Source organism: Elephantulus edwardii, unplaced genomic scaffold, assembly GCF_000299155.1.
Source record: "Elephantulus edwardii isolate Elephantulus edwardi_28Jun2011 unplaced genomic scaffold, EleEdw1.0 scaffold00052, whole genome shotgun sequence".
Taxonomy (NCBI): Eukaryota; Metazoa; Chordata; class Mammalia; order Macroscelidea; family Macroscelididae; genus Elephantulus; species Elephantulus edwardii.
Genome location: NW_006399802.1, coordinates 17,846,282 through 17,858,296, shown reverse-complemented (window position 1 = coordinate 17,858,296; position 12,015 = coordinate 17,846,282). Strand labels below are relative to the sequence as shown.

At 35.5% G+C, this 12,015-nt stretch overlaps 1 protein-coding gene across 6 annotated transcripts in view; it reads right to left on the bottom strand.

Annotated features, from left to right (window-relative positions):
- Positions 1-601: 601 nt before the first annotated feature.
- Positions 602-12,015, bottom strand: part of MUSK (muscle, skeletal, receptor tyrosine kinase) — a 130,486-nt gene continuing 119,072 nt past the window's right edge. For 3 of the 6 annotated variants that reach the window (XM_006886934.1, XM_006886932.1, XM_006886935.1), the window contains 4 exons: positions 7,437-7,635; positions 6,641-6,832; positions 5,809-5,957; positions 602-1,288 (listed from right to left, as the gene is read on the bottom strand). In XM_006886934.1, the coding sequence (XP_006886996.1) occupies positions 609-1,288; positions 5,809-5,957; positions 6,641-6,832; positions 7,437-7,635 (1,220 nt within the window). In that variant the 3' untranslated portion in view covers positions 602-608. The remainder of the gene's footprint in view (positions 1,289-5,808; positions 5,958-6,640; positions 6,833-7,436; positions 7,636-12,015) is intronic. The other 3 variants (XM_006886930.1, XM_006886931.1, XM_006886933.1) reach the window with 1 other exon arrangement.

The window sequence follows — 12,015 nt, the reverse complement described above, 5'->3', positions numbered from 1 at the left end:
AGAATATAGTCTTGCTGAGTCTGTCATTTTATTCTTCAAAAACCACTCTATCACTAAAGTATAGCCACAACACTGTAGAATAGAACATATTAATAGTGTACGTGAAAAAAATGAAACAAAAACCATACAACTTTCTTTGGGTGATGAGATGATAATTTTCTCCCTCCACTTTTCTTTTGTTTTTTTGTACTTTATCTAAATATTTTACACGAAGATGTATCACTTTCCTAGTGGAAAGAAAAAAACTTTATTAATAATGCAACACTGGATCACATTTCACAATACCGTTTAATACAGCACAATTCAAATCTGCTGTCTGCTGATTCAGGAACTGAGCAGATGACATGTTTCTTCCTGAACAATATGTCATACAAACTTTCCCCATGAGGAAGAATGGTTATCTTACACACATCTCTCAGCCTCTATTTACAATCTGTCCATCTGCTCAAGGAGCCCTGCATGGCCTTTGTTTTCCCTGGGAAACAAGCTGCTGCTCCTGCTTGCTCTTCTTCCTCCCCCGCTGGGTCTTGCTGGACAGGGTCTTGGATCCCTCTGGCTCAGGAAGCCGGAGAGCAGACTGCAGGGATCTGTAACTGAGCGCCTTCAGCCTAGACACCCACAGCCCCCTCTGCTCTCTCGCACATGCGTTCCAGAATCCGGTGGATGCTGGTGAAGCTGGGTCTGTCTGAAGGCAGCCTGCTCCAACACAGGCGCATCAGATTGTACAGTTCCAGGGGACAATTCTCTGGGCAGGAGAGGATGTTGCCGTCTCTCACATAGTAAATGACCTCTTCGTGGGCCATCCCATAGTAGGGCTGCAGGCCGTAGGAGAAGATCTCCCACAGGACCACCCCGTAGGCCCACACGTCAGACTCGGTGGTGTAACGGTTGTAGAAAATCGACTCGGGTGGCATCCAGCGGATAGGGATGGCATCGTTTTCATTAGCCTTGTAGTAATCGGCCGAGTAGATGTTCCTGGAGAGGCCAAAGTCTGCAATTTTCACCACCATGTTCTCACCCACCAGGCAGTTCCTGGTGGCTAAATCTCGGTGGACAAATTTGCGCTCTGATAGATAAGCCATGCCAGCGGCCACCTGCCTGGCGATGCCGAGCTGCTCGGCACAGGAGAGGGGCGGGGGTCCAGGGCTGGAGACCTGCACCCGGGACAAGTCCCCGTGGCTGAGGGTGCACACGGTGTGTGGGGACATGCTGCGGAGGAACTCGTTGAGGTCGCCATAGGCCATGTATTCGAAGAGGAGACACATGGGCTTGCCCACAGCACACACACCTGCAATCAAAACAACGCCACTGTTAGGATGGCCCACTAGACAATCCGAGCCTAACCAGTTACCTGTGGGAGGTAATTCTGACTCGTGCTGACCCCTTCTGTGCCAATGTAGAGGTGCGCTACAGAGGATTTGCAGTGGCTGGATTTTTTGAAAACAAAATGAAACACCAACTTCTCAGCTAGCAGCAGCCAAACGTGTTAGCTCTTTGCATGATTACCATCTTTTGAGTTGTGCAAACATACTTATTCTGAGTTTTTCTCATTTACATAAACTCACTTCTCTCTGAATTTCTTATCAAATTGCTATTGTTTCACCCCAGATAGAATTGTTCATAAAAGAGTCCAATGTTCAAGGCAGATCTTTTTTACTAGCTAAGCTAATACATCAATTTGGCTTTAAGATGACTTCAGGGATGTTTTTGGTTTATGGTTGAAAGATTATCCCTGGGTAATAGTTTCAGGGATAGGTTCAGTCTCCATGGCTCCAGAAAGACTGGGGTCTGGAGAATTTGAAAGTCTATTTATCTTTTAATCATTTCACTTAATTATTACCTTTCTTAAAACATCTTAGCTCCAGATCTTTCCAGCATAAGGTTTCCCTTTTATTATCCTTTACTGTATTACTTATTTATCTTTTAATCACCAATTTATAGATTTCTATCCAGTATTTTAACACTTTAAAATTACATATTATGTCTTCTATTTCTTTAAATATCCTCCACCTACCAAGTGCCTTGTAGAGAAGATTCCAAATAAATGTTTGGTGAATGAATCTTTGAATGGATATCTGCGTTAAGAATGTAATGTTACATGTAATGTCTGCATTTTGGCTTACTTCTCTGAAGAATAATAACTAGGATGCCATATGAAGATTAGAAAGGATAGCCAAAAAATGAAACCCCTAAGATTCTAACATGAAATATTTAGTATGTCACAGTAAAATATTTTGAAATCCAAGTTTTATTATACTCACTTTTAAATATAAAAAGTCTATATAAATAGACTCTTAGATTTCATTCAAGAATGACATTTGCAGATCTTAAAGTTTTGCGATGTTTGAGAGATAGATGGGAGAATTTGCAACATATAAACCAAATGGCATGATTTCACAACACAGTAAAATAGATAACTAGGTCTATTACATTGTGGGCAATTAGGAGAAAAGTCAAGTCTTCATTCAAAAAGAGAAAAATAAGGAATCATGTTCTACTGAATAATTGTTTGCGGAATTAGTGTTTCGTTACAGAGCCTTTAGCAATTCAGCATGTTTACAAGTACTGGAGACAAATCAAAGAAATTACACACATTTCTTTGAAGGGGAAAATAACTTTTTGAACTGAAGTTACTTAGTAAAATACTAGACTTCCTGAGATGAAAACTTTGCAGAAAAGTCTTACCTTGTAATGAATATAAACAAATGCAGTGTGTTACATATATAATCCATGAACAATATGTAATTATTGTTGTGTTTATAAATATCTTATTTCAGAGTTTAAGTACTTTACATATTGCAGTAATGAAGTTGAGAAAGCAGCAAAACAATAAGATAATTCCTTGAAGATTAAATACTTAAGAAATTTCTGGGAGAAGGTTTGATGTTTTCTAATAGCCATCTATCCCTCCCTCCCTTCATCCATCCAATAAATATTGAAATCCTCTAATGAGCCATATGTAGTGTAAGACTTGTTGAGACTTTAAAGAAGAAAAACTTCTGGAAGGAGGTGTATACTTTATCGACCTTTGTAACGGCAAGTCTTATACTGCACTTGGTTCATGACAGTATCTCAGTATATATAATAGACACACTGAGGGAGGAAGGGAGGGATGGATGGATATAAGAAAGCTTCAAACTTCAAGAAATATCCTAAGTATTTCATCTTAAAGTATTAGCTTGTTGTTCTGCTGTTTTCTCAATTGATGGAACAGTGCGTATGAGTCTACAATATTTCATGTCTCTTCCTTTTCTAATATTATTCCAATTTCTATATATATATGCCTACTTTTGTGATTATAAAACCACTACTTCAATACCAATGGAATGAATTTCTAAAATAGAATGCATTTAAGAATTTTTCAATTATTTCATCCCCTTTCATCATTTAAAAAGTTGCTTAATACATTCCAAAAAACTATGAAAGTACTGGAATCATGTCTGAAAAGGTTACTGCTATACTTATCTGAATCAAAATGTTTTGAAATCCTTTGTTTCTAGGACATTGAAATGGATTTTAGATATAGCTATAACAAGTGGTCATATAAATTTGAGTTCTTTTAGGCCAATAAAAATGAGAGAAAACCCTTAGGTGATATAGAAACTTGCATCATCCTGTTGTTGATTGCTGTCAAGTTGAGCACAACTCACAGTGACCCTATTAACAAATGGTCGGAAGCCTTTCTACAACTGTTGTCATTTATCAAAGTTCATAGAGTTTGCACAGGCATTTTGTTTAGGAAGTGGATGCCAGGAAAACTCTTAGTTGATATAGAAACATGCATCATAATAGACATTATAATTGTACAGATTATACAGTTTATGTTCAGTTTAATCTCAGACATTTATACTATTATATAATTGCAAAAATCTATACATGGATTCAGATTCAAGACTTTAAGAAACAATAAAAATGATTCCTCAGTAGGAAAATATTTCAGTCTGGTACTCACTGCAGATCACTGTCAAAGACTTTCTTGATCTCTTTCGCCTAGTGGCTTTGAGCTCTGGTGGCCTAGTGGCTTTTTCTCTCATTGTCATCCAGTTGGAATTAATTCATAATTGACCCTCTAGGGAGTTTTCTGAATCTGTAAATGTCATAGAAGAAGCTTGCCCTTCTTTCTCCCTCTAGACAGCTCTTGGATTTGAACTACTGCCTCTCTGGGTTGGCAGCTCAACTCCTTATTGATAAGATCACCAGTGCTCAGTAGCATGTATTTTCCATGCTTAATAGATTTGAAGGAGCATCTCAAAACTAGTAAAATCACATAAGAAGATGCTCACTGTCACTAGATATTATGGAGAGACATAAAAAAGACAGTGAGATATTATTTCACCCATATCAGAAAGACAACAATTTTTTTAAAAGAAAAGAAAACAGATGGTGGCAAAATTGTGGAGGTACAGAAACTCTTGCATTGATGTTTGTTGTTGTTAAGTACCATCTAGTCAGAACTGACCCATAGTTGACACTCCAGTGGGTTTTCAGAGGCTGTTAATCGCAAGGGAAGAGATTTTCCATCCTTTTCCTGTGGAGCAGCTGGATTTGAATTGCCTGCCTGTTGGGATTGCAGTGCAATATAGCTGCTAAGAATGCAAAATGTTACAACTTCTGGAGGAAATAAAGGAATTCTGGTGGCCTAGTGGCAAGAAGCTGCACTGCAATCCTGAAAGCATGGGGTTTGAGTCCACCAGCTGCTTTGCAGGAGAAGGATGGCAATCTCCTCTCATGCAATTAACTGCCTCTGAAAACCCACTGAAGGGTCAGCTGTGAGTTGATTCCAATTCAATGGTATACAACAACAACAACAACAACAGTGGGAGAAACAGTTTGATAGTTCCTTAAAAAGTTGAACATAAAACATAATTTATGAACAATTTGGTAGGTTGAGGGAGTGTGTGAAAAATAAAACAAAACCAAACCCAATGTACATGAATAAAACACAATTTTAAAAAACCAAGCACAATATAATTCAGCAACCCCAATCCTAGAAGTAGAAATACAAACATAAACATGTATATCAATATTTACTAAAAGACTTTTCACAGTAGCTAAATGATGGAAACAACCAAATTGTCTATCAAATATAAAAGTACAAACAAAATATGGTAAAAATGCATTATAGAATATTATGCAGTATAAAGAGGAGAGAAATAAAGTCCTAATGCATATACATTAATGAACCCAGCAAACATCACACAGAATGAAAAAAGTCATTTAAGGACAAATACTACCTGATCTTATTTATATCAAATAAGCAAATGTATAGAGACCAAAGATAATTAGTGGTTAACGTGGTGGAAGAGTAAAGGGGAAAAGAATTATGCTTAGGGGGAATTACGTTTATGTTAATGGTGGTAGGATATTTTGAGAAAGGATAATGAGAATAATGTACAACTTTAAAAATGTAATCAATGTCACTAAATTGTGAATGTAGAAATTTTTGAAATAGTGTGTGTTTTGCTATGCATATTTTCACTATAATTTTTTAAAAATATGAGAGGGGAGTTTCAGTCTTCCTCTGAAAAGGGAGGGGGTGGAAAAGATAAAAACTGTAGTGATAAGATTCAAAAAAGGATTATTTATTAAGCACTATTATATAGAGGATGGGTGGGAGAAGGGGGGTGTGATGACGTTGGTGAAGGAACCAAGACTCTGGTTGACCAGAGTCATCACTATGATCTGCACTATGTTCCAGAAGCAAAGGAGAAATATAAATAAACAGATCAGTTCAGAAGTGCAGAGGAGGATAAATTTTAGAAAGCCTGTTTTCTGATAAAATAAACACCTTCTCTTATATTTGCATACCTAAGAGTTTCACGATGTTTGGGTTATCAAATTCCGCCATGAGGGCTGCTTCCCTTTGAAAGTCAGCCTGCATATCTGCTGAGGCTTCTTCTTTGAGCATCTTCACAGCCACCATTGTGTAAGGCTCATAGGGAAGAAGGCCTGGAGCCCTGAAACACAAATGCATTCACAAAGAAAGCAGTCAAAGATTAGGAACATTCTGCAAGCTCACCTTTCTAAAAATCATCCACGCATGCAGCCTTTCTCAGAACCATAGATTCAAAACAGGGTACCAACAGTAGCATCCAAGTAATAAAAATCATTGGGATTCTTTTCAACATAGATTATTACTATTTTCAACACTGATTAAAGTTAATTTAATGCCTTGAAGGTAGGTATGTAATTTATTCATCATTACAATAAAGCCTAAAATCACATCTGGCTTATGTCTGATTCTTAGTAAAAAAAAATGTGAGCTTCCTTTTTAAAGTAAACTTTATAGGAAGAATATTACAGTAGGAAGTAGAAGAGAAGTAAATTTGAAAATAAGAGCAAAACATTATTGTTAAAAATGCACAACTTAAATTTCTACTAATTGCTTATTAATTATAAAAATGAAGATACATTTACATTTCTTAGAAATTCTTTTACAGACATGCATTAAAAGATATACTCTCTAATATACAAACCTGCTTTCCAGAAAAGGGAAAATTTTAAAGATTATACAATACAGTTAATTGTGTAAAGTAATTAATTTGGAACAACTGTCATATATTAATTTTAAATAACTACACATTATTGAACTGATATCTTTTTAGACACAATGGAGATTTTTTTACATAGATAATTTTACCTTGCTTGAAAGACTCTTCCAAATGCTCCCTCCCCAATATCTCTCACATATTCAATGTTATTCCTTGGATACTCCAGGCTGAGCAATTTGGGATTCAGAAGAAGTGGCATCCTCTGGTACATGGGGTTGGGATGAAGTCTGTCTAGCAAGAGCTCAGAAGGAAGAGTAGTGAGGGTTACAGCTGCTGATTCTCTGCAGTAAAGATTAATAATGAGCTCAAGGTCAGATTAAAAATTCAATTTAGATTCCAAGAGATTTGTAGTTGCCTTTGAGTCAACTACAACTCATAGTGGCCTTGAAAACAATAGATAAAAATCTTGTCCTAGTCTGTGCCATTTAAGCATCATTTAGAAAGGAATAAAAAAAAAAGTTGTACTAAGCCAATCAAAGGTTCTGCACTTTTAGAGAAATAAGATATTTTGCTTGTTTTAAAGTTAAAGGTGTATTTTCTCGAGAATTTATCACTATTAGTACACTTTGACAATAGTAGTGGGAGTTATTAGGGAAAGAGGAAGGAGGAATAGCTTTTTTAAAAAAAAATTGTTTTGATTTCTCCTTTTAAAAATTATTGTTAAGATTTTACCTATTTTAAACTAAGATATATGACTCTATTTAAAAAAAATCACAGATATTTTGAAAGATATGAGATGACGGCTTAATTTTAAGGCAGGGCAATGATTGGCATTTAAGAGACTGACAATATTATATACATTCCTCCTTCCACAAGCAATTCCATTATTTGGTATGTAGGCCTAAAATTATGGCTATATGTGATAAGTCTATATTAGGATCATACCTTTTCTTATTTTGCCATTGTTTTCGTCTTCGGCAGCAATAAAGAATACTTATGGCAAGAAGTACAAATATTGCAAAGCTGGACATGATGGAAATTATTACAGTCATGGAGTAAGTGGGCGAGACAGAGGAGGACGAGGAGGAAGAAGGCAAATTTGGAATGTCCACACTCGGCTTTGAGGACGTCATTGATGGGAATGCTGTAAGAAAACAATGATCATTTTTTTCCTCATTTATTTCCAAATCTTTAAGAAATAATTTTTGCATATAAGTAACCTATAAATGAAATTTCATTTTTAAGACTACAAGTTTATCTATCAGGTTCTCCTGGGTTATATATCTTTAAAGTCCTATGATAAGAATCCAAAGAGGCCAAGTTGTGAGTGAGTAAAGCTGATGGGATCATTGACTTCTAAAGATCAGACTCAGAGAGAGGAAGTTTTATTGTTTTAATTTTGTATGGTCTTTTTTCAAGACAAGTGCAGATAATGGGCCATGATGCTTTATGCTGCATCCTATAATTTATAACCTTACAAAGAAATAGAAATTACATAATTTATCAAATAAAATATATTGTGGACTGATACTGCAGGCCAGGCCAGGTTAGAATTGAGCTTTCTTAAATATTAATATTTAATATTTCATAAATATTTTTATTTACAAGCAGAATAAAAATAATGGTGATAAAAATATATTAGAACACAAATCAACAGAAGTTAGTTCATCTATAAACTGATATCCTGTCAAACACCAGTTAAGATGGTCAATGCAATATAAAACCAAGGTAAAGCCTTCTTCACTGTTGGAAACCAAAGATGTCATACTCATTCTGTGGTAAGGTGCAAAGTCCATTGTATACCTATAAAAATAACCCGATGCAGTTAAATGTCTGAAAGCCAATGTGTTTCTGCATTAGGCAGAAACTTGTCTGAGAAAAGGAAACACAATCATTTTCCACTAAAACAAGTTTGTTTTGTTTTGTTTTTTTAAAAAAGGATTATGAACTCAGGCAAAGGTAGAAAGCTTTTAAGACCTAATAAGAAGTCCTATTGCATTCAGGCTTTCCCAAGTTTCACTATATTGTGTTTTTAAACCTTCTTGCTAGACTGAGTAAAGACAAAATATACATATCAAATATTTAATAATATAATTGACAACAGTGCTTCAATAGGTAAAAATGAACTCCACAGCATAATAGGAAAGGGTAAATATTCTTTTCAAATACTCATGGACTACTGACAGATACAATTATCTATCAGGCCACAAGATAATTCTCACAAATTTAAAGGGCAGAAATGATCCAGATAGATTCTTAAATAAAAATATAATTCACAATAGATTAAATAAGACTCAGTAGGACTTTAAAAAATGAGAGATAATCTGATTATTTTGATCAAAGAATAAAAATTAACTCCAGTTATAGATTAGAAAGTAACTTTAAGATACTGTATGTGAAAATTGGTCAAACTATGTACAAGGATAAACTCAAAGTCGTTTCTGACCCATGGCGACCCTCCATTGGCTTTCGGAGCTGTAAATCTCAATGGGAAGAGACTGCTCATCTTTCCCCCTAAGAGCGCTGGTGACTGCAAGCTGATAGAGAAGCAGTGGTTTGGTTAACAGTGTAATTTTCTACATACTAAGCCTGCAAAGAGTCATTCACAAAAGGACAAACGTTACATTATCCCAAATTATAAAAAGTTTCTAGAAAGGCTTAACCATAGAAAGAAACTTTCTGTGATTTTTACCAGGATTGGGAGGGAAAGGAGAGGGCAGGAAAATTGGTAATTAGGCAATATACCCATATTAGACGTGATGAAAGGAAAGGCAGGAAACAATAATAGGGAGAATCACAATATCACTAAAGAAAGAGAAGAGACAGAGGTTTACAAGAGTTACAGACAACAAAGGCAAACTCTATTACGTACACAAACATGTATGTATAACAATCTATGAACAACTAGATAGAGACAAGACATGGGCAGAGATGGAAAGGTGTATGAGACTACACATTGGGGGAAAATAAGGTCATATATGATTATTGTTTTTGTTGTGCACTGTCAAATCAGAACCAACCCATAGCTGACCTTCCCATGGGTTTTCCGTTACAGTAAATCACATGGGAGGAGACTGTTCATCCTTCTGCCATGGAGTAGCTGGTGAACCATATGCCTTTAGAATTGCAGTGCAGTTTCTTACCACTAGGCCACCAGATTATGCAGATATTTTTTGGATCATAAATAAAATGACAGGGACATATTAATTACCAAATTTGAAAAATTCAAAAGCCCAAATGTAGCCATAAACAAAAAAATAATTTTAAAAATTATTATAAAATTGTGAGTACATTCTTTCAATAAAAAAGATTAAATCTCTATTATTAGGGCTTATTTCCATGAAATAAAACACAAACACCAACTCTTCTTGGCATTATTATAATGTTAATATTACAATCTGACAAAGTTAGAGCAAAATAAAACTGCATATACACATCATAAAACATATATTTAAAAATTTTGAAAGTAAATACTAGGAAATTGGCTATCATTACAAAGCAAGAGAATAATGATTTAACATGAAAATTTATTAATATATACATCATATCCAAGTAAAAAGAAAAAGAACTCACAAAAACAAAAAAAAGTAAAAAGAAAATTTTTATCTCAGCAGGTGCCTAAAGCCATATGACTTTAAAAAGCAGAGATTACATTGGCACACCTGTGTTTGATTTCTTAGTCCAGAAGTGGACACAGGGATTTTTGCCAATGGCTAAGCAAGTAGTAGTTTTAAAAATCTGTGGAGGTCAAGCTTGGTTACCACTGAGACTAAAGCAAACACCTGGAACAAAATAACATGAGCACAACAGCAAAATCATGCATGACCACTGACAGTATTTAACAAGTGTCAATGAAGAATCAGGTTCCCAAATACCCTCTTGTGACTGGTGAAAAATCTGGGCCAGTTATCTTTGAACTAAAGTTTGAAACAAATTTCTTAATCAAATCTAAGGTGAATGGTGAGGGCTAGTTAAATTGAAGAGCTGAAAATACTGTAATAATAATGTAGCAGTGATTACTAAAAGACAAGTCGCTCTCATTCTTATTATTGACTCAGGTGACCCTCCAATAGATTTTTCAGACTGTAAATTGTATGAGAGGAGACTTCCCATCTTTTTCCCACAGGGAAGCTGGTGGGTTGACAGCATAACTTTTAATGCACTAGATCACGAGAGCTCCCTAAAAGCTCCACCAAATTGACTAGTTTTGTGTCTGGATTTTATAGTGCAGTGTTATACCTAAGTCATATGTTAGGGAATATAATACAATTTCTAAAATAAGAGATCTAATATCATTAATAAAGAGGTAATTTTCCTGAGAAATATCAGAAAGTTAGAATATAATGATGGGTTAAAAGAATAATCCATACGACTAAGTGGAATTTATTTCAAAATACAAAGATTGGCAACTTCTGAATAATAATTTTGTTATATGGCTTTAAATGTGTCTTCCTTTCAGGATAGTTTTGTTTCTTCTCAGCTATTACTTTCCACATATTTATACTTACTTTCTAGAGTTCTATCCATCTCTCTTTGGATATCCTCTTTCCTTTTTATCTTTTCTCTCATAAATTTTCTCTTTATCCTTTTCCTCTGAACCTCAAGGGAGTTTTAGTCATTCATCCATTCATCCTCATAGTAATGTACTCATTAAAGTCAACTGATGATGGTGGTGTTGGTGGTTGTTAGACGTTTTCAAGTCAACCAGGAGCCAGTACCATCTTGTGATCAAGAGATCTGAACCTTGCTCTATTCTGTGCTGTACTCACCATCTCTGATATACTCAAGCTCATTGTTTAAACCATTTTGCCAATCTATCTTGTTGAACGTTGTCCTCTCTTCATCTGGCTCTCCATCTTTGCCAGCATGATCTTCTCCCGAGGACTGGTCGCTCCTAACAATGTGCTCCAAGTTTGTAATTCAGTTTCACCATCCTTGTCTCTAAGGAACATCTCCTGGTTGCACTTCTTCCAAAAGACTTGTTTATTATTTTGGCAGTCAAATGGATACTCTGTACTCTTCCTCAACACTATAGATCAAAGACATTGATTCTACTTCTGTCATCCTTCTTTATTAACTTCCAGTTACAAAGGAGGCAGTTGATAATACCATGGCTTGGATCGAGTATATCTTTGTCTTTAAATTGGCTTAAATGCTCTTTAGTACTTTATACAAGGAACTCTATAGTAACATGACACATCTGCAATTAAGTAGTTAACTGAGAAGCAAACTTGTTATTTTGTGCTGTTGAGACAGAACCAACTTATAGCTGATCCTCCAGAGGGTTTTCAGAGGCAGTAAATGGCACAGGAGGAGATTGCCCATCTTTCTACCTTGGAAGCTAGTGGATTGGCAGCTGATGGATTGGAACTGTATATCTTTGGGATTGCAGTGTATATTCTTATGATTAGACCACTAGAGCTTCCTAAAAGCAAACTAGTAAACATAATTTTTATGAACTAGAAGTGTTATTAGAGTGATCGGAGCAGGCAATTTTGAATAGACAGGGGCAACACAATCTCCA